Source organism: Cetorhinus maximus, chromosome 18 (genome assembly GCF_964194155.1).
Source record: "Cetorhinus maximus chromosome 18, sCetMax3.hap1.1, whole genome shotgun sequence".
In the NCBI taxonomy this organism is placed as follows: domain Eukaryota; kingdom Metazoa; phylum Chordata; class Chondrichthyes; order Lamniformes; family Cetorhinidae; genus Cetorhinus; species Cetorhinus maximus.
Window position 1 is genome coordinate 438,534 of NC_135896.1, and position 27,536 is coordinate 466,069.

The 27,536-nt window shown below is 44.3% G+C and overlaps 1 protein-coding gene across 2 annotated transcripts in view; it reads left to right on the plus strand.

Annotated features, from left to right (window-relative positions):
• The first annotated feature begins 201 nt into the window (after positions 1-201).
• The window catches only part of LOC144692861 (choline/ethanolamine transporter flvcr2a-like), a 33,810-nt gene continuing 6,475 nt past the window's right edge, over positions 202-27,536 (plus strand). Inside the window, exons 1-4 of one of the 2 annotated variants that reach the window (XM_078561917.1) lie at positions 202-343; positions 6,120-6,231; positions 15,263-15,321; positions 18,427-18,513. In XM_078561917.1, coding sequence (XP_078418043.1) covers positions 245-343; positions 6,120-6,231; positions 15,263-15,321; positions 18,427-18,513 — 357 coding nt within the window. In that variant the 5' untranslated portion in view covers positions 202-244. The remainder of the gene's footprint in view (positions 344-6,119; positions 6,232-15,262; positions 15,322-18,426; positions 18,514-27,536) is intronic. The other variant, XM_078561918.1, reaches the window with a different exon arrangement.

The window sequence follows — 27,536 nt, forward strand, 5'->3', positions numbered from 1 at the left end:
CTTGGCAGTCCTCTGAAGTGGACTAGTGAGTGGCATCAAACTGTTGCATGTAGCAGTTCAAGAAGGAAACCACCACCTTCTTCGAGCAACAAAAGATTGGCAATAAATGCCAGCCTTCCCAGTGACGCTCAGATCCTGAGAATTTCTGTTTTTTTAAAGTTCATTCTGTGTAATACTTCTTTGCGAAGTTAACTGTTGTTCTCATGTTCTTATTCCCCATTCCTATTTCATTTCCAGGTTCTTTATGACAGGATACCTGCCACTTGGCTTTGAGTTTGGTGCAGAACTTACATACCCTGAGTCTGAGGGAACATCTTCAGGTCTGCTTAATGAATCTGCACAGGTAAAAAAACATTTGCACATCCATGCATCCTCTTTTGTCACCTTCAAGCTCTGTGGAAGATTGGTGCATCACTGGGAGAGTGTTGAAATTTGAAGAAATGCTGAACAAAAGTATGAATTTTCCTCCCTGCTCCCTCCCAGGCCCATTCCGCTCTATCCACTACCTAGTCCTTGATTCCTTTCTCATTTCCTATTGTTGCAGCAGAGTCATAGGTCTGAGTTTTATGGGTGAAAAATCAGGCATGTAAACCCGTAAATTAAGGTGCCGTGCCATTGGTTTATGCCTGTCACCGGCCTGCATGGCCCCACCTTTACCCCAATTATGCGAGTGGCGAAGAGGCATCTGTGGAGGGTCCCCCATCCATGGCCCAATTGAAGCCCTTAAGTAGGTAATTAATGCCCAGTCAAGGCCCTCATCTCAATGCCCCTCTGATTTAACAGGCAATGGGAGAGGCTGGCGCTCAATATGCAATACGACAGGTTTAAGCCCACAGGCTGCTAGCCAGTTAAAGACAGGTTCCTCTTACTGGGCCCCTGGTGCCAATCTATGGCCCCTCCCCACTCCATGTGGCATAGTTCCAAGATTTTGACTCAGTGACAGTGAAGGGACAGTGATACTATAGCACAGAAAGAGGCCACTCTGTCCAGTGAGTCCATGCCAGTTCTCTGTAGGGCAATCTAATCAGTCCCGTTCGGCTTCTTGATCCCCATAGTCCAGTAACTTTATTTTCCTCAAGTGTCCATCCAATTTCCTTTTGAGCTCATTGATCATAGAACCATAGAAAAGTTACAGCACAGGAGGAGGCCATTTGGCCCATCTTGTCCATGCCAGCCCGAGGACACCCAGGTGCCCTTTCTAATCCCACCTTCCTGCACCCGGCCCATAGCCCTGCAGCTTACAGCACTTAAGGTGCAGATCCAGGTACTTATTAAAAGAGTTTAGAGTTTCTGCCTCTACCACCAACTTGGGCAGCGAATTCCAGACACCCATTACCCTCTGCATAAAAAGTTCTTCATGTGCTCCCTACACCTTCTGCCACTTATCTTGAATCTATGTCCCCTGGTTCTAGAATTCTCCACCAAGGGAAACAATTTGATCCTGTCCATTCTATTGATTCCCCTCATAATTTTGTACATCTCAATCAAGTCACCTTTCAGCCTCCTTTGTTCTAAGGAAAATAACCCCAACCTATCCAATCTCTCCTCGTAGCTACACTTTTCTAACCCTGGCAACGTTCTTGCAAACCTCCTCTGCACTCTCTCCAGAGCTATTATGTCCTTCCTGTAATGTGGTGACCAGAACTGCACACAATACTCCAGTTGTGGCCTCACCAGTGTTTTATACAATTCCAACATTATATCCTTACTTTTATATTCTATACCTCTGCCAATGAAGGAGAGCATTCCATATGCCTTCTTTACAACCTTGTCTACTTGAACTGCTGTCTTCAGGGACCTGTGTACTTGTACGCCAAGATCTCTCACTTCACTACCCCTCTTAGTATATTCCCATTTATTGTGTAATCCCTGTAGCTGTTTGACCTCCGTAATTGTATGACCTCACGCTTCTCAATGTTAAAATCCATCTGCCACTTTACCGCCTACTCCACCAACCCATCTATATTGTTTTGGAGATTATGGCTATCCTCTACACTATCCACTACTCGGCCAATCTGTGTGTCATCTGCAAATTTCCCAATCGTGCCCCCCACGTTCAAGTCCAAATCATTAAAATATAACACAAACAACAAGGGTCCCAACACCAAGCCCTGTGGAACACCACTTGAGACAATTTTGCATTCGCAAGGGCATCCATCGACCATTACCCTTTGTTTCCTGTTACAAAGCCAACCATTTATCCAGTTTGCCACATTACCCTGAATCCCATGGGCTTTTACTTTCCTGACCAATCTGCCATGTGGGACCTTGTCAAATGCCTTGCTAAAATCCATGTACACAACATCCACTGCACTACCTTCATCAACCCTTCTTGTCACTTCCTCAAAGAATTCAATCAAATTTGTGAGGCAAGACCTTCCTTTAACAAATCCATGCTGACCATCCCTGACTAGTCCATGCCTTTCCACATGACAGTAAATCCTATCTCTCAGGATTGATTCTACTAATGTGCTCACCACCGATGTAAGACTAACTGGCCTATAATTGTTTGGCATTTCCTTTGATCCCTTTTTAAACAATGGAACTACGTTTGCATTTCTCCAGTCCTCCGGTACCTCCCCTGTATCTAGTGAAGATTGGAAAATCATCCTCAGAGCATCTGCTATCTCCTCCCTGACTTCCTTCAGCAGCCTCGGAAACAATCCATCTGGCCCTGGTGACTTATCAACTTTCAAGGATTTCAACCCTTCGAGTAGTTCCTCTCTCTTTATGACTATCCCATCCAATATCTCGCAGTGTTCCTCCTGGACTACTATATCTACATCCTCCCTTTCCTTTGTAAACACGGAGACAGAATATTCATTCAAAACCCTTCCCACAGCCTCTGCATCTACACACAAGTTTCCATCTTCATCTCTGATAGGTCCCACTTTTTCCTTAACTAACCTTTTAGCATTAATGTATTGGTAAAACATCTTTGGGTTATCTTTAACTTTACTTGCTAATCTTTTTTCATGCCTTCTCTTTGATTTCCTTATTTCCTTTTTTACATCGTCCCTGCACTTCCTATATTCGTCTAGGCTATCTGCAGTGCTTAGTTCTTTGTGCCTATCGTACGCTTTCTTTTTCTGTTTGATCTTCCCCTGTATTCCTCTAGACAACCAGGGGGGTCTAGATTTGGCAGTACCACTCTTATTTTTGTAGGAGACATGTCTACTTTGAACAATTAGGATCTCGCTTTTTAGTGCTTCCCACAGTTTTATCCTCCAGCAGTGCTGTCCAGTCCACCTCAGCCAAGTCCCTTCTCATTTCTGCAAAATTTGCCTTCCCCCAGTTCAAGACTTTTACTCCTGCCTTATCTCTGTCCTTTTCCATGGTAATGCTAAATCTAACTGAATTGTGATCACTGTCCCCGATATGGTCGCTGTCACTTCACCCACTTGCCTTTCTTCATTCCCGAGACTAGGTCTAGAATTGCATCTCCTCTCGTTGGGTTTGTCACTAATTGGTTGAAAAAATTTTCCTGGACACACTGCATGAATTTTTCTCCCTCAGTGCCCCTTATATTGTTTGAATCCCAGTTGATATTAGGATAGTTGAAGTCTCCTACTATCCTTTTCAGTTGGTTGGGGGTGACTAGGGAAGGGTTTCCTTTGGGATGAGGGTTTGTGGACAAGCGCATTATCATCAGCCAGATTTGCTGCCTGCCTGGCCCCTGTTACTCTCTGTTCCTCTGAGTTCTTATCAGGTTTGGAGTTTCTGAACTCCTTGAGGAGGACTATTTCATGAAGATTTTCAAAGGTGGCCTCAATTTTAAGCGCCCGTACCCACTGGTCAAAAGTGAGCTGCTTAAGCCATTCAAGTTCCAGGTACCTCTGGTCAGGCGGTTTCCGGAGGCTATGGAATTTCTGACAGTGCCTCTGGCAATAACTGGTACACACTTAAAATAGCCCTTTTAGCCGCCTCGCAGCTTGTTACACTTGCCTCAGGCAAGAAGGATTAACCATCCTGAGCTTTTCCTGTCAGCTTACTCTGCAATAGCAGGGACCATTGTTGGGCTGGCCACTTAAACTGCTGTGCTAACCTTTCGAAAAAGATAAAGAGAGTGTCCACTTCTTCTTCATCAAACTTAGAGATTAAGTGGCAAAACTTGAATACGTCAGCCCTTAGGTCTGGTTCTCTCACCAGGGGTGCCTTCAATGGGCACAATAGGATCCTTCCTTCTCAGCTCGAGCTATTTTAATTTAAACTCCATTTCCTTTTTTTCCCCTCGAATTCTCTCTCCTCCTTCCATTCCTGCCTCTCTCTTTTTTCCCTTTCCTGCCTCTCTTTCTCTTTTTCCTGTTCCTGCCGCTTTCTCTCCTTGTCCCTTTCCTCGAATTCCAGTTCCAATTTCCACTGCTCTAATCTTAATTTCTCTACCACTGATTTATCTGTTTCAGTGTCCTCAATTTCCAGCTCTAGATGTTTCATCACCTGTTTTAAAACTTCTGTTTTTCTGGCTTTCGGGCAGAACTCCAGCTCTAGGTGCCGAGCTGCACCTTTTAGTTCTTCCAAGGACAGAGCCCTTAACTCCTCGCCAGTTATCTCACCCTGTTCTGTGAAAGCATTGCCATTGAATGTGGATATTTTAGCACTTCCGTATTCCAGACCCAGCTTTTGCAGTTTTTAAATTGTTTTTGAAGGAACAATTTAATTTCCCCACTCCAATTATTTCATCCATCTGTTTTTAAAATTTGTGGAATGCAGCGCTGGTTAGGCCAGCATTTATTGCCCATCCCTAATTGCCCTTGTTCAGAGGGCATTTTTAAGAGTCAACCACATTGGGTCTGGAGTCACATGTAGGCCAGCAGATTTCCTTCCCTAGAGGGCATTAGTGAACCAGATGGTTTTGTGGTTATCATTAGACTTTTAATTCCAAATATTTATTGAATTCCTGGGTCTCTGGGTCACCGATCCAGTGACAATACCACTACGCCAACGCCCCCCATCTGTGGCAACAATTCCGAACACGAGCCCCAATTTTGTTCTGACCAGGTGAGAAGGGGTGAACTGGCTTCCCTCTATTCAGCCTCCTCAGTTGGATAAAAGTTTATAGTAATGCTATAAATTGAACACAAGACTAATATCTCCCCAGTATCAGTTTAAACTATTGCCCCAGTTTAGAGAGAGAAAAAAAACTTAAAACTCACTGATCCTACCCTACCTGCTCACTTCTTTAATGCCTCCGGACTCCAGCTTTTGGGTCCTGCTGTCTCCAGCTCACTATCCTGGACCAGTCCTTTTTGTAAAAGACCATAACAGCACCTTCTCCCTCACTGCACCGAATTCCCTCACTTACCAAATATTCAGAGTTAAGCACTTGGCCTCGCTGCACTCAAATAAAGCTGCAACATCCTGCTACTTACTTACTGCCAGTTAACTTTTCTCTCATTTGGTACATACAGCAACTACTTCTGAAGTGCTTTAAATCGCTTAGTGTTGTTGCATAGCAGCTGTGCTGGAGAGCCTCCTCTGGGACCTCTCTCACTTTCAGGCATAATACAAGAAAAGGCGTATCAGTGATCCTAGTTTGATATCAACCCCTCTTTTTTCCTCTCTCTCTGTATCCTTTTCTAACTCTGTCTCTCTCTCTTTCTCTCTCTCTCATTTCATCTTTCTCTGTCTCTGTCACTCTCTATCCCTCTCACCATGATCATTCCTGTCCTGAAGTCCCCTCGCTTGTTCCTCCTAAACTTCAAGTGCTACAACCTAGTTTTCCTCCTTTCTACATCCTCATTGCGTTTAATTTCGACCCATCACTTGAGCTACTAGTGTAATTTAACCTTTCCCAGGTCTTCAAACTGTGAAATTCATAATCGCCCATACCCGGAGGTATAATGTTCAAGCTTTTCAAACCCAAGCTTGGTGTCTCCAAGTCAGTTTCCCAATTAACCTAATCGCTTCTCTTTTTGACCAATGGTTTCTTGCACTATGGCTGTAAATTGAACTTTTGAAAAAAGAGTGATAATATTTGGGATGAGTTTTCTTTTTGATTTACTCTCAAGGCTCCATGATCAAGATGCAGCCTCATTTGATCTCAAAAATTGTAACACATTTGAGAATATGTTGCTAAAAATTGCTGAGGAGAATTTAAATTATGTGTTTTTGTATTTTAGGTTTTTGGAATTACTTTTACCATTTCACAGGGTAAACTGATTGATCACTTTGGAACTGTAGCTGGAAACATTTTCATATTTATATTTCTCTTCATTGGAACGATTATAACAGGTAAGATAATAAAGGTAAAGAATCTTAACAATGCACTTCAGATCAGACAAAGCCAACATGGTGTTACGAAAGGGAAAACATTAATCATCCTGGGGGTTACCATTAACCTGAATGAGCGCGGCTCCAACAACATTCAAGAAGCTCAACACTATCCAGGACAAAGCAGCCCACTTAATCGGCACCCCTTCCACAAATAATCGCTCCCTCCACCACCAACACAGTGTGTACCATCTACGAAATACACTGCAGGAATTCACCAAGGCTCCTTAGGCAGCACTTTCCAAACGCATGGCCTCTAACATCTAGAAGGACAAGGGCAGCAGATACATGGGAACATCACCACCTGCGAGTTCCCCTCCAAGTCACTCACCATCCTGACTTGGAAATATATCGCCGTTCCTTCACTGTCGCTGGGTCAAAATCCTGGAACTCCCTCCCTAACAGCACTGTGGGTGGACCTACACCACATGGGACTGCAGCGGTTCAAGAAGGCAGCTCACCACCACCTTCTCAAGGGCAATTAGGGATGGGCAATAAATGCGGGCCTAACCAGCGATCCCCACATCCCGTGAAAGAATGAACATTAATGTAGGAAACCTGGCACCTAATTTCCACAGCAAGCTCCCACAAACAGCAGTGTGATAACGACCAGATCATTTCTTTCTGTGATGTTTCTGAAGGATAAATATTAGGCAAGGACAATTCTCCTGCTCGTTTTCAAAATAGTGCCATTGGGTCTTTTACATACACCTGGGCAGGCAGATGGGGCCTCGTTTTAATGTCTCATCTGAAAGACGGTAAAAGGAATTAACATGGGCTTTTCCAGACATAGAAGTTATAGAATAGTCAAAAAGACAGTGGTATTGGTCAGGAATAAATGTGTTAGATGATGAAGAAATATTAAGCGAATATTTTGCAGCAGCTTTTACAAATGATGGTGGTAGTAAGGATGCAGGTAGCAAACAATTGATCGGGAAACTGAAGAAAATGAATTGGAGAAAGTCAAAGAGATAAAGAAAAATAATTAGGGGCATTGGGGACACAAGCTACAGTATCCTCTGAGAAGGCCTGGGTGTGGTTTAGATGAGCTGAAGTTTAAAGAGGGTGGAAGAAAGCAGAGCAACTAGGAGACCATTGGAATGGTTGAGTCTGAAGGTGACAAAGGTACATCTGAGTATTTCAACAACAGAAGGGATATAGAAGAGGCAGAAACAGGGAATGTTACAGAAATGAAATCACACAGACTCTAATAAAGGATTTTAAAATTAAGAAGAGTTTTGATAATATGAACAGGGGAAGATTGTTTCCTCTAGTTGCGGAGTCAGTGGTGGAGGGGGGTCATCAATTTAAAATTGTCATACAAGAGTTAGGAGGGATTTCTTTACAGAGGGAGCTGTCGATGATGGCTGATGAAAGTGGTTGAAGCAAGACAAGTGTATATTTTAGGGGACAAGTATTTGAAGCAGAGCAAGACACAGGGTTATGGAGGAAGACCAATGGCAATGGGATTAGATTAATATTTCACTAGCTAAGAGTTGACACAGGCACAATGGACCAAATGTGCTATAAATTGCTATTGTTCTATCACATCTTTCTCAAATGATTCCAGGGATTTTTGTCTCCACTACTGTATCTGAGAATCTGTTCCATGTAATTATTCTTGTGGGTGGAATTTAACAAGGGTGGGGGTGGGCCAAGAACATCTGCCACCAAGACTGACGGAATCCCACCAACCAGATCTCCGGGAGCAATTTGAGTCCCTAATTGGCAGCAGAGCCCTGCCGCCAAGGCTCTCAGCTTCATGGGGACAATTCATTGCAAGACATTCCCCAGTAGGGCGGGAATCCCACCCCCAAGAGCTGCCAGCCAATCAAAGGCTTTCACCAGGAATCGGCTCTGGATCCATGGAGAAAGTGAGGGTGGGGTGGGGTTTGTGGGGACAGGGTCACCGGAGAGTGAGTGGGATCAGAGGAATGGGGAAGGGGGTGACTCTCCCCCCTTCCTGATGAGGCACTGTGTGCCTTTGAACTAAGGACCCCACCTCCCCCTCCCCACCACCAGGCTCAAGCAAACCCTATTGCTTTTCAGTCTCCCACCTGCCACTGATTGAATACTGGCAGCAGCTGGATGAGACCCTTAAGTAGGGGCAGCAGGTTCCCCACCCCACATCTTCCCGCTCGATCAAACAAGCCTGCTCCTCTGAACTTGTTGCTGGGGGGAGAGGGGTGGGGGCATTAAATTCCGTCCTGCTTGTGTGGAGGTGAATTTCCTGACGTTGGTACATTGGCATAGCCTATCTTTTACTACTTAAAATCTGTATCTGCTTGTCCAATTCTCACAGGACAACTAACAATAACTTTCCAGATTTACATTCATCCATTTATTGTTTTACAAATAAAACCAGAAAATGCTGGATATACTCTGCAGGTCAGATGGCATCTGTGGGGAGAAACAGAGTTAACAGTTCACATTGATGACCAATTGTGAGAGCAATTCTGATGATAGCTCACTTGAAAGTTAACTCTGTTTCCACAGATGCTGCCTGACCTGCTGAGTATTTTCAGCATTTTCTGATTTTATTTTAGATTTCCAGCATCCACAGTATTTTGGTTTTGTATTATCTGATACACCTCTACAAGGTCAGAATCTCCTTCCTGTGGGAAAGCCCAAACTTCAGCAGTCTGTTTTTTTATTCATTCACAGGATGTAGGTTTCGCTGGCTGGGACAGCATTTATTGCCCATCCCTAGTTGCCCTTGAGAAGGTGGTGATGAGCTGCCTTCTCAAACCGCTGCAGTCCATGTGGTGTAGGTACACCCACAGTGCTGTTAGGGAGGGAGTTCCAGGATTTTTGCCCCAGTGAAGGAACGGTGATATATTTCCAAGTGAGGATGGTGAGTGACTTGGAGGGGAACTTCCAGGTGGTGGTGTTCCCATGTGTCTGCTGCCCTTGTCCTTCTAGGTGGTAGTGGTCGTGGGTTTGGAAGGTGCTGCCTAAGGAGCCTTGGTGAATTCCTGCAGTGCATCTTGTAGATGGTACTCACTGCTGCTACTGTGCACGGTGGTGGAGGGAGTGAATGTTTGTGGATGTGGTGCCAATTGAGCGGGGCTGCTTTGTCCTGGACGGTGTCGGGCTTCTTCAGTGTTGTGGGAGCTGCACTCATCCAGGCAAGTGGGGATTATCCCATTACACTCCTGACTTGTGTCTTGTAGATGGTGGACAGGCTTTGGGGAGTCAGGAGGTGAGTTACTTGCCTCAGGATTCCTAGCCTCTGACCTGCTCTTGTAGCCACAGTATTTATATGGCTGGTCCAGTTCAGTTTCTGGTCAATGGTAACCCCCAGGATGTTGATAGTGGGGGATTCAGCGATGGTAATGCCATTGAATGTCAAAGGGCAATGGTTAGATTCTCTCCTGTTGGAGATAGTCATTGCCTGGCACTTGTGTTGCACAACAGTGACCAGACTTCAAGAGTACTTCATTTGCTGTAAAAGGCTTTGAGGCATCCAATGGTCATGAAAAGCACTATTTGAATTCAAGTATTTCTTTTTGTATATAATCTGCTAGTCTTTTTTTTCCTATTCCTTATTTAATCTCTCAGATCTCCCTTTCACTTCTCCACTACACTCTCTATATTCCTCATTGTTAGGTTTATTGTTTGATGCACCTATTTTTCACTCTATAGAAATGTATCTATTTTGCTCTTTCTCCATCTTATATTTTAAGATTCTCATTGCTTTTCTGCCCAGTTAATTTAACCAAAACCCTTATCGTTGGCTCTGTGTTCTCCATTTCGATTCTTTCAGTGACCCTATGCTGTGCTTGCTATTTCCCAATTGTTCTCCTATTGATACATTAGTTATTTGTCTCGTTTCAGGTCCCAGAACTAAATCCAATAATGCTTCTTTCCTTGTCAGACTAGACAGCATTCTAGGCTATATTCTAAACAAAACATTTCCCACTTTGAACACATGCATTACTTTAATTGTGTTTTTTGGGGATTCTTCAAATGACCCAGTATTGCCCTGTTTATATTTTCTTTATTCATGGAATATGGGTGTCGCTGGCAAGGCCAGCATTTGTTGCTCATCCCTAATTGCCCTTGAACTTAGTGGCTTGCTAGACCAATTCAGAGTCAACCACATTGCTGTGGATCTGAAGTCACATGTAGGCCAGACCATTTAAGGATGGAAGATTTCCTTCTGGAAGGATATTAGTGAACCAGATGCGTGTTTATAACAATGGTTTCATGTCCACTGAGATTAGTTTTCAATTCCAGATTTATTACCTGTATACACCAAGCCTCCCTTTAAATGTGTCAAAAGTATCTGCCTCAGCCACTCCATGTTCCACGTTCTCACCATTCTCTGTAAACTGATCATCACTGTGTGTGAAGAAAACCTTCCCAATATGGGTCCTAAATTTGCCTCTCACTAGTCTAAACCTTTCACCCTCCTAATGCCCCTTCTCCTGACCTTAAAAGTTAAATGAAAGTAATTTTTTAGATTTACCTTTTGCACCTGTTTAGAATTGTGTATGCTTCTGCAGGATCACATTTCTATTATCTTAAGGCTGACACGCCCTTGACCCTGGTCTTTCCCCATATCAGATCTCTAAGGCTGTTGTGTCCTCCCACTGTCTCCAAGCCTTCAATGTTTCCCCTGTCTCAGTGATGAGTACTGGGCACTGTACTCTGTGCAACCTGACCAAAACATTACACAGCTTCATTAGAACTTCCTCCCACTCACATTTTACCGTTCTGGTTACACGGCTCTTTTTGCTTTGATTGTTGCTCTGCATTGATTGGATATTTTGAGCTTAAGGATGCCAGTTTTGTTTCAGCACCATTCATGGAGTATGTTTGTTGCCTATCTTACCCTCCAATGTGCAGTACTTTATATTTGTTTGTTAAATTTCTGCCTGCTTACTTATTTGTCCTGCTGTTTATGTAATTTATGATATGCCTCCTCGAATAAATGACAGAGTTGTGCTGAGCTCTCGTAGTGCTGGATTTCTCTGGAATCAGTTTGCAATGGTACTTTGAGTTGGCAGCACAGTGCTCTGTTTTGATAATGGATTATTCCACGATTACTTACATTGATGTCAAAATGCTGTCGGAGCTGAGTAGTTAATTAGCTAACTGTTGAATCTGGTTACTGTGGCCCCAGTTCAGTTTACTATAAATTCAGAGTTCTTTAGATGTGCCACCTTCAGCAGATGACACAAAGCTGGGTGGGAGGGTGAGCTGTGGGGAGGATGCAGAGATGCTTCAGTGTGATTTGGACAAGCTGAGTGATTGGGCAAATGCGTGGCAGATGCAGTATAATGTGGATAAATGTGAGGTTATCCATTTTGGTAGCAAAAACAGGAAAGCAGATTATTATCTGAATGGTTATAAATTGAGAGAGGGGAATGTACAACGAGACCTGGATGTCCTTGTACACCAGTCGCTGAAGGTAAGCATGCAGGTGCAGCAGGCGGTAAAGAAGGCAAATGGTATGTTGGCCTTCATAGCGAGAGGATTCGAGTACAGGAACAGGGATGTCTTGCTGCAATTGTACTGGGCCTTGGTGAGACCACACCTGGAATATTGTGTGCAGTTTTGGTCTCCTTATCTGAGGAAGGATGTACTTGCTATAGAGGGAGTGCAGCGAAGGTTTACCCGACTGATTCCTGGGATGGCGGGACTGACATATGAGGAGAGATTGAGTCGGTTAGGATTATATTCGCTGGAGTTCAGAAGAACGAGGGGGGGATCTCATAGAAACCTATAAAATTCTAACAGGACTAGACAGAGTAGATGCAGGGAGGATGTTCCCGATGGTGGGGTTGTCCAGAACCAGGGGTCACAGCCTGAGGATATGGGGTAGACCATTTAGGACTGAGATGAGGAGAAATTTCTTCACCCAGAGAGTGGTGAACCTGTGGAATTCGTTACCACAGAAAGTAGTTGAGGCCAAAACATTGTATGTTTTGAAGAAGGAGTTAGATATAGCTCTTGGGGTGAAAGGGATCAAAGGATATGGGGAGAAAGCGGGAGCAGATTATTGAGTTGGATGATCAGCCATGATCATAATGAATGGTGGAGCTGGCTCGAAGGGCCGAATGGCCTACTCCTGCTCCTAGTTTCTATGTTTAGTGCAGCCAAAGCAGACGGAGCGCAACTGACTAACTGAGTGAGGACTTGGAGTTTGGTGAGAGGGGGAGTTCAGTGAAGTGGGGGGGAAGGAGGTGTTTGTTTCCTTTTTCTATCTTTCCCACCCCATAGGAATTGGTTCTTGCTCTACTACAGGGAAAGGAGCTAGAATGGTTAAGTTCTATTCTATCCCTAAGGTTTAAGAAAGTACACAAATTGGTGGTAAAGTTAATAAAATATATAAGAAAGCAACATAAATAAGTGATTAATATAATTAAGTAATTATTTAAAACACATTAAGGATGGCAGGACAGGTGATGTGTCAAGGCTGCAGCATGTGGGAGCTCCTGGATAATATTGTGATCCAGAGCAAACATGTCTGCAGTGAGTGTTTACGGCTTGAGGAACTTTAGCTCAGAGTCATTGAGCTGGAGGCTGAGCTGCAGACACTGTAACACATCAGGGAGGGGGAAAGTTACCTGGATGCTTTATACCAGGAGACAGTCACACCACTTAGGATAGGGTCTTCTGATTTGGTCAGTGGCCAGGGACAGGAGGGTGTGACTGCGAGTGAGGCAGGTAAGGGGTCCCAGAGGGCAGGAGTGTGGGCCTCTGCAATTGTCCAACAGGTTTGAGGTTCTTTCAGTTTTTTTGAATGAGAGTGGGGGCTGCAGGGTGGATCAGCAAACTGACCTTGACACCGTGGTACAAGAAGCCATGCAAGGGGAGCAAAAGAGAACGTAGTGGCATTAGGGGACAGTATAGTGAAAGGGACTGACATTGTTCTCTGTAGCTGTGTTGCCTGCCTGGTACCAGGGTTTGGGACATCTGCTCAGAGCTAGAGAGGAGCTTGCAATGGGAGGGCAAGGATCTAGTGGTCATGGTCCATGTGTAGGTACCAATGACATAAGCAGGATGAGGAAGGAGGCTCTGCATAGTCAGTATGAGGAGCTAGGCACCAAATTAAGAAGCAGAACCTCTAAGGTAATAATTTCTGGATTATTACCTGAGCCATGTACAGATTAGCACAGGGCAAATAAGATTAGAGAGATGAATGCGTGGCTCAAAGACTGGTGTGGGAGAAGTGGGTTCTGGTTTGTGGGGCACTGACACCAGTACTGGGGAAAGTGGGGGCTGTACCATTGGGACGGTCTACACCTGAACTGTGCTGGGGCTGGTGTCCTCACGAGCTGCAAAACTAGGGAAGTAGAGGGGGCTTTAAACTGAATAGTGGAGGCAAGGGATCAAATTTTTGGAAGATGTGGTAAACCAAAGAGCAGAGACAAGGCAAGAGAGACAAGTATTAAAATGGGAAATGATAAACAGACCGTGACAGGAAGGGACTGAGTGTACAAATCTAAGTGTAAATCAGCAGATAATTCTAGACACTACAAAAATAATAAAGGGACAAAACTAAAGGCTCTGTATTTAAACACATGTAGCATTTGAAAAAAAAAACAGGTGAACTGATAGCGCAAATAGAAATAAGTAAGTACAATTTGATAGTCATTACAGAGACATGGCTATAGGATGACATAGATTGGGACCTGAATACTGAAGGGTATGTGACATTTAGGAAGGACAGGAAGTTAGGAAAAGGTGGCGGGGTAGTTAATTAATGATAGTATTAGCACATTAGAGAGGGATGACCTAAGTTCAGGAAACCAGGATGTAGAAGCGGTTTGGGCTGAGATGAGGAATGTTAAAGGCAAGAAGTCACTTGTGGGAGTGGTGTACAGGCCCCCTAATTGTAACTACACAGTAGGACAGAGTATAAAGGAAGAGATAATGGGAGCTTGCCAGAAAGGTACAGTGATAATCATGGGGGATTTTAATCTACATATGGACTGGAAAAATCAGATGGGCAAAGGTAGCATAGATGAGAAGTTCATAGATTGTTTTTGGGATAGTTTCTTAGAACAGCACATTCTGGAGCCAACCAGAGAGCAGACTATACTAGACCTGGTATTGAGCAACAAGATAGGATTAATTGATAATCTCCTAGTGAAGGCTCCCGTAGGTAGAGCGATCATAATATGATTGAATTTTACATTCATTTTGAGGGAGAAACGAGTGCGTCCAAAATTAGTATTTTAGGAAAGCTATTAGAATGTTATCATTTATTGTGAGGGGAATTGATCACAAAAGTAGGGAGGTTATGCTTCAGTTGTACAGGGCATTGGTGAGACCACATCTGGAGTATTGGGTACCGTACTGGTCTCTCTATTTAAAGAAAGATGTAAATGTGTTAGAAGCAGTTCAGAGAAGGATTACTGAACTAATACCAGGAATTGTTAGGTTGTCTTATGAGGAAAGGCTGGACAGGTTAGGCTTGTATCCACTGGAATTTAGAAGAGTAAGAGGCGACTTAATTGAAACCTTTAAGATCCTGGGGGGTCTTGATAGGTTGGATGTGGAGAGGATGTTTCCTCTTGTGGGAGAATCTAGAACTAGGGGTCACTGTTTAAAAATAAGGGGTCGCCCATTTAAGATAGAGATGAGGAAAAAAAATTTCTCTCAGAGGGTTGTGAGTCTTTGAAACTCTCTTCCTGAAAAGGCGATGGAAACAGAGCCTTTGAATATTTTTAAGGCAGAACTCGCTAGATTCTTGATTAACAAGGGGGTGAAAGGTTATCGGGGTAGACAGGAATATGGGGTTGAGGTCACATTCAGATCAGCCATGATCTTATTGAATGGTGGAGCAGGCTCGAGGGGCCGAGTGGCCTACTCCTGCTCCTAATTCGTATGTTTATATGCCCTGGGAGCACTGTTGGGGCTGGATTACTTCAAGGTCACTATTTCTGATTTTGTATTTTATTTTTAGTAAGGAGGAGAAACAGGGAGCAGAGAAAAGAAATGGGAAATGAATTAACAATGTGACTATTTGATTTAACAGCATTAATTAAATCAGACCTCAGGAGACAGAAGGCAAACATGCATGAGGCACAAGACACGGTAAGTAAGGCCTTGCTTCCAGCCTTCATTTATCAGGCATGTCTGGCTTTGTTTGGGTAAAATCTATCCTGTGGAATTCTCAAAACTACCTCACTCTTAACTCATTCTCTGTACCACCTCCAATTACCAACTGTCAAACAAGTGATTAGAGTTTAGTGCCACACTGTCACTTGGCCACACATTCTGTTGACTGTCTCTGTAGATATTGTGCTAGCCACACAGCCTTTGTAAAAGCTAAAATTAACATTTTTAAAAATTAGCATCCTTTATGAAGGCCAACAATGCTAGCTTTGAAATCTCCCATCATTCCTCCTAAGCAACCCTTTAACGACTGCTACTCAATCAAAGGTTCAACTGGAAAATGCTGCTCCTTATCTTTTGTCTGGAGAATTGTGCATAGTGAGAACACTGGGAAGTTTGGAGGCACTAGAACATTCCATGCGGTTATATTCTACCATTGTGTCAGACTGCTTGCAGGGTTTTACTATATGAAGGTAGCAGACAGCTGGTGGGGATCATTCGACATCAAAATTTTCCAATGTCCTTTTCAGAATCCAACTCACCTGAATGAAGACACCAGACTCTGTTTCTGAAATGAAAGCTCTGTCCCTAAACCTATTCATAGTATTTGTTCATTTTATGAGAAGTAGGAATACTCTTTGTGTGAAAAGGATACTAACTTTTTCAAGGAAGGAGCTTTGTTCAAACCTGTTGGGAAGGAAGAGTTAAAGCACCTTCCTCTTTGAATCCAATTGATGTACGGCATAAAGTGACTCTGATTTTGCTTGCTGTCCCTTGTAGGCCTACACTAATGCCCAGTTGGTCTACAATTACTCATCTCCTCACCTTCAGTTCCCACATTAGCACTCCCTGCAAACATGTTATTAGTTAGCTCTGAACAACAACATCATAGTCATACTGATTCAGACTGGTAACAGGTCCTTTCTGAAGCACTTTATATATATGTGGTGGTTGGATTGGAGCTGGTAGATATGTGTGAGATTGATCCTGCCTGTTCTCCTTGCTATGTTTCATTGGCCACGTTCTCCATGTTCACATTTCCTTCCCGGGTGAGTTTTTAAAGAAGTAAATTTAAAGGAAAGTAGTCTAAAGCATCTTAATCTCTTACTCCCAGCTGTGGTGGACTTTAGAAGGCCAATTTGCACCCTCCCTGCCCAGTAGAAACAGGGTGGACATGTGGTTGATTTGGTGGTCAGGCACTATTTTACCTGCCAGATTTTAGGCTGTATCAAATCTACCTGTCCACAGGAGCCTGGTCAATACTTCAAATCATTCTGTCCCTGTCACTATCCACAGGATCACACTCACAACTGGAACTGCCAGTGGCACCATTTTGGACCTGGGTCAGGTCTAGGTGAGGTTAAATTTGTAATTATTTGAAGGTTTCCCTGTGGATCAGGAGGAATGCCTCCCTTGCCCTATACTTCCCTCCTGCTCCACCTCCCGTGACCAACATCTCCAGTTCCACCCTGACACCTTATGTTTGAATCCATTCCTTTGTGTCCTTGGCAGCGGCTTCCTCTCCACCTCATGTGACCAGGTAACAATTCCCATGGGGAACAGATTGGAGTCTGTCCTCCCAAATGGCCCAGGGTTTCTCACCGGTACTGTCAAAGGCACTTAATTTCCAGTCCATTCCTAATCCCACCCCAGTTTAAATTCATATCTACTCTCAGACAGGAAATCTCTATATGACAGATTTGAAAAAGTTCCACTTCTACAAGTTGTTTTCATAACCAGATTGCTTTTGCTGAAAGTTGGTCGATTCTCAAGTCCTTGAGACACTGCTTGGATTAACTGCCGTCCATCCCATGTGCACAAAGTTTGAATACAGCCAAGCACTAGGTGCTGTTCAGGAAGGCCCCGGTGCCAGACACCCTTTGATGCAATTTACTGGAAGGATTGCTTCTAGATGAGATGCCACTGCTTTCAACATCTACCTGCCTGAGGTCATGACTGGAAATGGCTTGATTGAGTAAAATGTCAGCAAACATTGAACTTCAAACTCAGTCAGTGTTTGATCTGAATAGAAGTTTTCAGAGGGAAATCCATCACTTAACCTTTAATCAATTCTTCCAATAGACTTCTGTTGTGTAACTAATCACCCCAGGAACTGAGTCTTGAAGTTAAATGGAACCGGTCACCAGGTTATTGATTTAATTCCATCCATTACACTCACAATGTTCCCCAACTATTCAAAATGCGGTAACCTAACAACCTAACAGCTGATGCCCTAATCATTTTATTATGGAACATTTTGCGCTCACTCACATTGTGCACTGTTTCTGTGAAGAACTTCTAACAGTTCTTTAAATGTGTTGATCAGATAAATGTTCTTAAATAAAAGCAAAATACTGCAGATGCTGGAAATCTGAAACAAAAACAGAAAATGCTGGAAAAACTCAGCATGTCTAACAGCATCTGGGGAGAGAAAAAAACAGAGTTAACATTTTGAGACCATATGTGAGCCATACATGGTGTTTTTTTCTCTCCACAGATGCTGTTAGACCTGCTGAGTTTTTCCAGATGAATGTTCTTGTTTGTTTCTCCTGGATCAGCAAACTAGTGTCTGTATAGATTGATCGACAGCGGCACATATCTGCGGAGAGGAACACAGTTAACGTTTTGAGTCCGTAGGACTCTTCAACACAACAGTTCTATTGAAGAGTCATACGGACTCGAAACGTTAACTGTGTTCCTCTCCGCAGATGCTGCCAGACCTGCTGAGTTTTTCCAGGTATTTTTATTTTTGTTTTGGATTTCCAGCATCCTCAGTTTTTTGCTTTTGATCAACAGTGGGTTGTGTGGAGTCATGAGAATCTGAACTGTCCTGTAGTCCTGGTCTGTCACATGCAATTGCTGGGCTCCAAGTAACCCGAGTTCCATCGTTGACAATAAATCACATGGTGACTATGGGTGGCAGTCCCCAACATTGTGGAAAGATGTTTGGTGGTGGTTGTTTCTGATGTTTCTGCTGGGTGTTGACTACTGTAAGTCAGCTGCTCTTTGCACAGAGTAGCAGCACTAACTGTCAATTGATGTTTGATCATTAATGTCTAATTATGTGTAGCGTGTGTATTACAGAACATAAGAGCAAATCACCTTCTCGATTACGGGTCTACAGCTGCCACGATTTCCTCATTCATCTTGCCTCGTCGGTTGCCGTCAGAGGTAGGAATTAGAATCACCTTTTACATAATGGTTGACTTTAGCTTTGAGTCACCTGCTCTAAGTGCCCACAGTAACCAACACTAGGAAGCAATACTGAGGAAGTGTCAGGAATACACTGGAATGGTTCAAGAAGGCAGCTCACCATCACCTTCTCAAGGGCAATTAGGGATGGGCAATAAATGCTGGCCCAGCCAGTGACGCCCACATCCCATGAGTGAATAAAAAAAAGCTCATGTTTGCCAGTCACACTTAGTTGGTATAGCTCTCAGTCCCTTCTGAAGAGTGAAAGATGCATTATATAAGGGAATGTCCCATATCTGTGTGTTGCAATTATCTGCCTTAGGCCTTATTTCATTATGATTTACATTGCACACATGTCTGAATCAGCAAACATTTAGTATGATGTGAATCAAAATGTTATCAATGTAATTTGTACTAGGAATGTGCTCGCTCACTTAATCCACTCTGCCTACGGAAGTATCCCTGCCTCAGAGTAAATCGATAGAATTTATCTTCTAATAGTAATTAGTTTCTATCTGTTTATTTGTTCCTACATCAATGTACTGCCACAATCCCTGTCGTTCAGGATGAATTACAGCAGTGAAAGGAGCATTATTTCTGATAATTTTTCATATACCATGCACTGTTTTACATGAATAACAAATCTAAAGTCCAGGTACACCTAAGATGCAAAAATGCTTAATGTGCTGGATTTTAGAGTCATAGAGGTCTACAACACAGAAAAAGGCCCTTCGGCCCATCGAGTCTGTGCCGGTCAAACAAGTGCCTAACTATTCTAATCCCCTTTTCTAGCACTAGGCCCTAAGCCTTGTATGCCACTTAAACTGTGATTTTTACATTAAATGTTCCTTTTCCATTATTCTTCAGAGCAGATTATCATTATAAAGGTGGCGCAACAACTATCATTGTGCTAGTGTGTGCACACTCCTTTTAACTAAAAGTCTAGGCCTTTGAACCTTGATAAACTAGTGTACATCTAATCAGAAATCACACAAAACGTCCTAGGGCTTGTTTCACTTGTGAAAAAGCACCAGCCTTTGTAACCAGGAATCTTATCTCTCATCCTTACAACTGAGGACTTCGTTGTTGACCTCATGTTTCTGAAAAATAAACTAGTCAAAATGTTCTAATCTCAGTACATTCTTCCTCATTCTCTGATTGTTACCATCCTTTGGTACCATGCTCTTATTTTGCTTCTCTCTCTCTCTCTCTCCCTCTGTTGACATTTTCCATCATTCCTACCTCCAAGATGCTCCTTAAAAACCCATCTCTTTAACACCGTTTTTAGTCAGCAATCGTCATTTTTTGGTGGGTTTTTGTTTGTTTTTTTTCGATTCTATGAAGTGCTTAAGGGCATTTACCTGCATTGAAGCCTCTAAATGGAATCAATTCTGTAGGCTGTTTCTGTCATGGGGAGGTGATGGTATTGTCGTTGGGCTAGTAATCCAGAGACCCAGGGTAATGCTCTGGGGACCCGGGTTCAAATTCAATAAAATTTCAATTCTGGAATTAAAAAGTCTAATGATGACCATGAAACCATTGTAAATCTGGTTCACTAATGCACTTACCCGGCCTGGCCTACACGTGACTCCAGACCCACAGCAATGTGGTTGACTCTTAACTGCCCTCTGAAATGGCCACTCAGTCATACCAAACTGCTACAAAGTCACAAAAAATGAATGGAACCGGATGGGCCACCTGGCAAAGCCCTCCTTACTAACATCTGGGGGCTAGTGCCAACATTGGGAGAGCTGCCTCACAGACTAGTCATCCTCATGAAATCACATCTTACAGATAATGTCCCTAGTCATCACCATCACCATCCCTGCAGAGGTGACGGCACAGTGGTATACAGTTGGGAGGGAGTTGCCCTGGGAGTCCTCAACATTGACTGTGGACCCATGTAGTCTCATGGTATCAGGTCAAACATGGGCAAGGAAACCTCCTGCTGATTACCACGTACCGCCCTCCCTCAGCTGATGAATCAGTGCTCCTCCATGTTGAACGCCACTTGGAGGAAGCACTGAAGGTAGCAAGGGCGCAGAATGTACTTTGGGTGGGGGACTTCAATGTCTATCACCAAGAGTGGCTCGGTAACACCACTGCTGACCGAGTCATAAAGGACATAGCTGCTAGACTGGGTCTGCGGCATGTGGTGAGGGAACCAGCAAGAGGGAAAAACATACTTGACCCCACCCTCACCTGCTGCAGGTGCATCAGTTCATGACAGTACTGGTAGGAATGACCACTGCACAGTCCTTGTGGAGACCCAGTCCCGCCTTCACATTGAGGATACCCTTTGTCATGTTGTGTGGCACTACCACCATGATAAATGGGATAGATTTCAAACAGATCTAGCAATTCAAGACTAGGCATCCATGAGGCGTTCAGAGCCATCATCAGCAGAATTGTACTTAAACACAATCTGTAAACTCATGGCCCAGCATATCCCCCACTCTACCATTACCATCAACCCTGGTTCAAAGAAGAGTTCAAGAGGGCATGTCAGGAGCAGCACCAGACATACCTAAAAATGAGGTCAACCTGGTGAAGCTGTAATATAGGACTATTTGCGTGCCAAACAGTACAAGCAGCAAGTGATAGACAGAGCTAAGCGATTCTACTACCAACGGATCAGATCTAAGTTCTGCAGTCCTGCCAAATCCAGTCGTGAATGGTGGTGAACAATTAAACAACTCACTGGAGGAGGAGGCTCCACAAATATCCCCATCCTCAATGACCATGGATCATCCACTCGGCACCTCTGGCTGAAGCATTTGCTACAATCTACAGCCAGAAGTGCCAAGTGGATGATCCATCTCAGCCTCCTCCAGAGGTCCCCAGCATCACAGATGCCGGTCTTCAGCCAATTCAATTCATTCCACGTGATATTAAGAAACGGCTGAAGGCATTGGATACTGCAAAGGCTATGGGCCCTGAATATATTAGGCAATAGTACTGAAGACTTGTGCTCCAGAACTTACCATGCCCCTAGCCAAGCTGTTCTAGTACAGCTACAACACTACCTGGCTATGTGAAAAATTGCCCAGGTATGTCCTGTACACAAAAAGCAGGACAAATCCAACCTGACCAATTACCGCTAATCAGTCTACTCTCCATCATCAGTAAAGTAATGGAAAGGGTCATCAACAGTGCTATCAAGTGGCACTTGTTGAGCAATAACCTGCTCACTGATGCCCAGTTTGGGTTCTGCCAGGGCCATTCAGCTCCTGACCTCATTACAGCCTTGGTTCAAACATGGACAAAAGAGCTGAACTCCCGAGGTGAGGTGAGAGTGACTGCCCTTGACATCAAGGCAGCATTTGACTGAGTGTGGAATCAAGGAGCCCTAGCAAACTGGAGTCGATGGAAATCAGGGGGAAAACTCTTCACTGGTTAGAGTCACACCTAGCACAAAGGAAGATGGTTGTGGTTGTTGGAGGCTGAAGAAATGGTGCAGGGGGGAAGGATTCAGATTCCTGGGACATTGGGACCGGTTTTTGGGGAAGGTGGGACCAGTACAAACTGGACAGGTTGTATCTGGGCAGGACCGGGACCAATGTCCCTGGGAGGGTGTTTGCTAGTGTTGTCGGGGAGGGTTTAAACTAGAATAACAAGGGGATGGGAACCTGAGCAGAGAGACAGAGGAGGGGGAAACAAGGATAGAAACAAAAGACAGAAAAGTAAGGAAAAAAGTGAAAGGCAGAAAAAACAAGGGCAAAAAACAGATGGGGTCATAGTGCAAAATAAAGCTAAGATGATTAACAAGGTTAAAAAGACAAGTCTAAAGGCATTGTATCTTAATGTGCGGAGCATTCACAATAAGGTAGATGAATTAACAGCGCAAATAGATATAAATGGTTAAGATACTGTTGCAATTATGGAGATATGGCTGCAGGGTGACCAAGGATGGGAACTGAACATCCAGGAGTATTCAATATTTAGGAAGGACAGACAAATAGGGAAAGGAGGTGGGGTAGCATTGTTAGTAAAGGAGGAAATCAATGCAATAGTGAGGAAGGATATTGGCTTAGAAAATCATGATGTGGAATCTGGGTGGAGATAAGAAACACCAAGAGGCAGAAAACATTGTTGGGAGTTGTCTGTAGGCCCCCAAACAGAAATGGAGGTGTAAGGGAAGGCATTAAGCAGGAAATTAGAGACACATGCAATAAGGGTACAACTGTAATCATGGATGAATTTAATCTACATATAGATTGGACAATACGTTGAGGAACCAACTAGAGGTCAGGCTATCCTAGACTGGGTATTGTGCAATGAGAAAGGATTAATTAACAACCTTGTTGTTGGTCCCTTGGGGGAAGAGCAAGCATAAAAGGATAGAATTGTTCATTAGGATGGAGAGTGAAGAAGTTGAACCCGAAACTAGGGTCCTGAATCTAAATAGAGGGAAATACGAGGGTATGAGGCGCGAGTTGGCAATAATGGATTGGGGAACCTTACTAAAAGGGTTGATGGTGGATAGGCAATGGCTAATATTTAAGGAACGTATGCATGAATTACAACAATTATTCATTCCTGTCTGGTGCAAAAGTGAAACAGGAAAGGTGGCTCAACCATGACTTACAAAAGAAATTAGGGATAGTATTAGATCCAAAGAGGAGACATATAAAATTACCAAAGAAGCAGAAAGCCTGAGGATTGGGAGCAGTTTAGAATTCAACAAAAGTGAACAAAATGATTGATCAAGCAGGGGAAAATGGAGTATGAGAGTAAACTTGCAGGGAACATAAAAACTGACTGTAAAAACTTCTATAAATATGTGAAGAGAGAAAGATTAGTGAAGACAAATGTAGGTCCCTTACAGTCAGAAAACTGGGGGAAATTATAATGAGGAACAAAGAAATGGCAGAAGAATTGAACACATATTTTGGTTCTGTCTTCACAAAAGAGGACACAAATAATTTCCCAGAATGTTAGGGAACCAAGGGTCTAGTGAGAGGGAGGAATTGAAGAAAATCAGTATTAGTAAAAAAGAATGGTGCTAGAGAAATTAAAGGGTTTAAAGGCTGAAAAATTGCCAGGGCCTGATAATCTACATCCCAGAGTACTAAAGGAAGTGGCCCTGGAAATATTAGATACATTGGTGGTCATTTTCCAAAATTCTAGACTCTGGAGCAGTTCCTGCAGATTTGAGGGTGGTAAATGTAACCCCACTATTTAAAAAAGGAGGGAGAGAAGAAACAGAGAATTACAGACCAGTTAGCCTAACATCAGTAGTGGGGAAAATGCTAGAGTCTATTATAAAAGACATGGTAACAGAACACTTGGAAAGCATTACAAAAACAGAATTACCTGGAAAAACTTAGCAGGTCTGGCAGCATCGGTGGAGAAGAAAAGAGTTGACGTTTCGAGTCCACATGACCCTTCAACAGAACCAGTTCTGCTGAAGGGTCATGAGGACTCAAAACGTCAACTCTTTTCTTCTCCACCGATGCTGCCAGACCTGCTGAGTTTTTCCAGGTAATTCTGTTTTTGTTTTGGATTTCCAGCATCCGCAGTAGTTTTTTGTTTTTATCACTTGGAAAGCATTAACGGAATTAGACAAAGTCAGTATGGGTTTATGAAAACTTAACTAATCCACTGGAGTTTTTGTGGATGTAACTAAAAGAATAGATAAGGGAGAACTATTGGATGTGGTGTATTTGGATTTCAAGAAGGCTTTTGATAAGGTCCCACCTAAGAGGCTAGTGGGCAAAATTAAAGCACATGGGATTGGGGGTAATATATTGGCATGGATTGAGAATTGGTAGACAGACCGGAAACAGAGAGTGGGAATAAATGGGTCTTTTTCCGGGTGGCAGGCGGTGACTAGTGGTGTACCACAGGGATCAGCGCTTGGGGCCCCAGTTATTCACGATATATATTAAATGACTTGGATGAGGGAACCAAATGCAATATTCCCAAGTTTGCTGATGACACAAAACTGGGTGGGGTTGTGAGTTGTGAGGAGGATGCAAGGAGGCTTCAGGGCGATTTAGACAAGTTGTGTGTGTGGGCAAACACATGACAGATGCAGTATAACGTGGATAAATGTGAAGTTATATACTTCAGTGTGAAAAATAGAAAGGCAGAGTATTATTTAAATGGTGATATATTGGGAAATGTGGATGTACAAAGGGATCTGGGTGCCCTTGTAAACCAGTCAATGAAAGTAAACAGGCAGGTGCAGCAAGCAATTAGGAAGGCAAATGGTATGTTGGCCTTCATTGCGAGAGGAATTGAGTTCAGAAGTAGAGATGTCTTACTGCAGTTATACAGGGCCTTGGTGAGACCACACCTGGAGTATTGTGTTCAGTTTTGGTCTCCCTACCTAAGAAAGGATATACTTGCCGCAGAGGGAGTGCAGTGAAGGTTCACTGGGCTGATACCGGGGATGGCAGGACTGTCGAATGAGGAGAGATTGGTTCGACTGGGCCTGTATTCACGAGAGTTTAGAAGAATGAGCAGGGGATCTGATTAAAACGTATAAAATTCTAACAGGGCTGGACAGACTGGATGCAGGGAGGGTGTTTCCCCTGGTTGGGGAGTCTAGAACCAGGGGCCACAGTCTCAGGATACGGGGTGGGCCATTTAGGACTGAGATGAGGAAAAATTTCTTCACTCAGAGGGTGGTCAACCTGTGGAATTCTCTACCACAGAGGCTGTGGAGGCCGAATCACTGAGTATATTCAAGAAAGAAATTGATAATTTTTTCAATATTAGGGGCATCAAGGGGTATTGAGAGAAAGCGGGAATATGGCATTGAAATAGAGTTTCAGCCATGATCATATTAAATGGCAGAGCAGGCTCGAGGGGCCAAACGGTCTACTCCTGCTCCTAGTTTCTAAGTCAGTCATCTCAGCTCCAGGACACCAATGCAGGAGTTCCTCAGGCTAGTGTCCTCAGCCCAGCCATCTTCAGCTGCTTCATCAATGACCTTCCTTCCATCATCAGGTCAGAAGTGGGGAGTGTTCACTGATGATTGCACAATGTTCAGCACCATTCGCAACTCCTCAGATACTGAAGCAGCCCATGTCCAAATGCAGCAAGACCTGGACAATATCCAGGCTTGGGCTGACAAGTGGCAAGTAACATTCACACCACACAAGTGTCAGGCAATGACCATCTCCAACAAGAGAGAATCTAACCATCACCCCATGACATTCAATGACATTACCATCACTGAATCCCCCACTATCAACATCCTGGGGGTTACCATTGACCAGAAACTGAACTGAACTAGCCATATAAATACTGTGGCTACAAGAGCAGGTCAGAGGCTAGGAATCCTGTGATGAGTAACTCACCTCCTGACTCCCCAAAGCCTGACCACCATCTACAAAGGCACAAGTCAGGAGTGTGATGGAATACTCCCCACTTGCCTGGATGAGTTCAGCTCCCACAACACTCAAGAAGCTTGACACCATTCAGGACAAAGCAGCCCACTTGATTGGCGCCACATCCACAAACATTCACTCCCTCCACCACCGACGCATAGCAGCAGCAGTGTGTATACCATCTACAAGATGCACTGCAGGAATTCACCAAGGCTCCTTGGAACGCCACCACATAGAAGTTCCCCTCCAAGCCACTCACCATCCTGACTTGGAAATATATCGCCGTTCCTTCACTGTCGCTGGGTCAAAATCCTGGAACTCGCTTCCTTACAGCACTGTGGGTGTACCTACACCACATGGACTGCAGCAGTTCAAGAAGGCAGCTCACCGCCACCTTCTCAAGGGCAACTAGGGATGGGCAATAAATGCTGGCCCAGTCAGCGAAGCCCACATCCCATGAATGATTTGTTTTTTAAAGTGACTGCAGTGCAGAAATGTTATGTTATAGGAATGTTTAGATTGTTCCCATTAGTGAGCCTTTGAAGAACACGTTAGTGTATTATTGTATATGGCATTTTGATTGGAGGGAAAAGAAGCGAAATAGCCTGCCTCTCTAGAAAGGTGGTTGAAATATCCTGTTCCTGGCATAAGGAGGGTAGAAACATCATCCACTAAATTAATGATTGAGTTTCCAACTTACTGTACTTCACTAGACTCTTCATCCATTTGGATAAGCCAAAGTTCCTATTATTTGAGCATCCATGGGCTGTACTCCTCATCGGTCAGTTCAGAGTATTGGAAGACAGTCACTCCTGTTCATAAGGATGGACTGAGTGGGGTGTCTCGGGATCGGTGCTGGGGATGGACTGAGTGGGGTATCTCGGGGATCGGGGCTGGGGTCAGACTGAGTGGGATATCTCAGGGATCGGGGCTGGGGTCAGACTGAGTGGGGTATCTCACGGATCGGGGCTTGGGTCAGACTGAGTGGGGTATCTCAGGGATTGGTGTTGGGGTCAGACTGAGTGGGGTATCTCGGAATCGGCGCTGGGGATGGACTGAGTGGGGTATCTCGGAATCGGCGCTGGGGATGGACAGAGTGCGGTATCTCGGGGATCGGGGCTGGGGGATGGACTGAGTGGGGTATCCCAGGGATCGGGGCTGGGACCGGACAGAGTGCGGTATCTCGGGGATCGGGGCTGGGGGATGGACTGAGTGGGGTATCCCAGGGATCGGGGCTGGGACCGGACAGAGTGCGGTATCTCGGGGATCGGGGCTGGGGGATGGACTGAGTGGGGTATCCCAGGGATCGGGGCTGGGACCGGACAGAGTGCAGTATCTCGGGGATCGGGGCTGGGGGATGGACTGAGTGGGGTATCCCAGGGATCGGGGCTGGGGGATGGACTGAGTGGGGTATCTCAGGGATCGGGGCTGGGACTGGACAGAGTGCGGTATCTCGGGGATCGGGGCTGGGGATGGGCTGAGTGGGGTATCTCAGGGATCAGTCCTGGGGATGGACTGAGTGGGGTATCTTGGAATCGGCGCTGGGGTCAGACTGAGTGCGGTATCTCGGAATCGGCGCTGGGGTCAGACTGAGTGCGGTATCTCGGAATCGGCGCTGGGGTCAGACTGAGTGGGGTATCTCGGACTCGGCGCTGGGGTCAG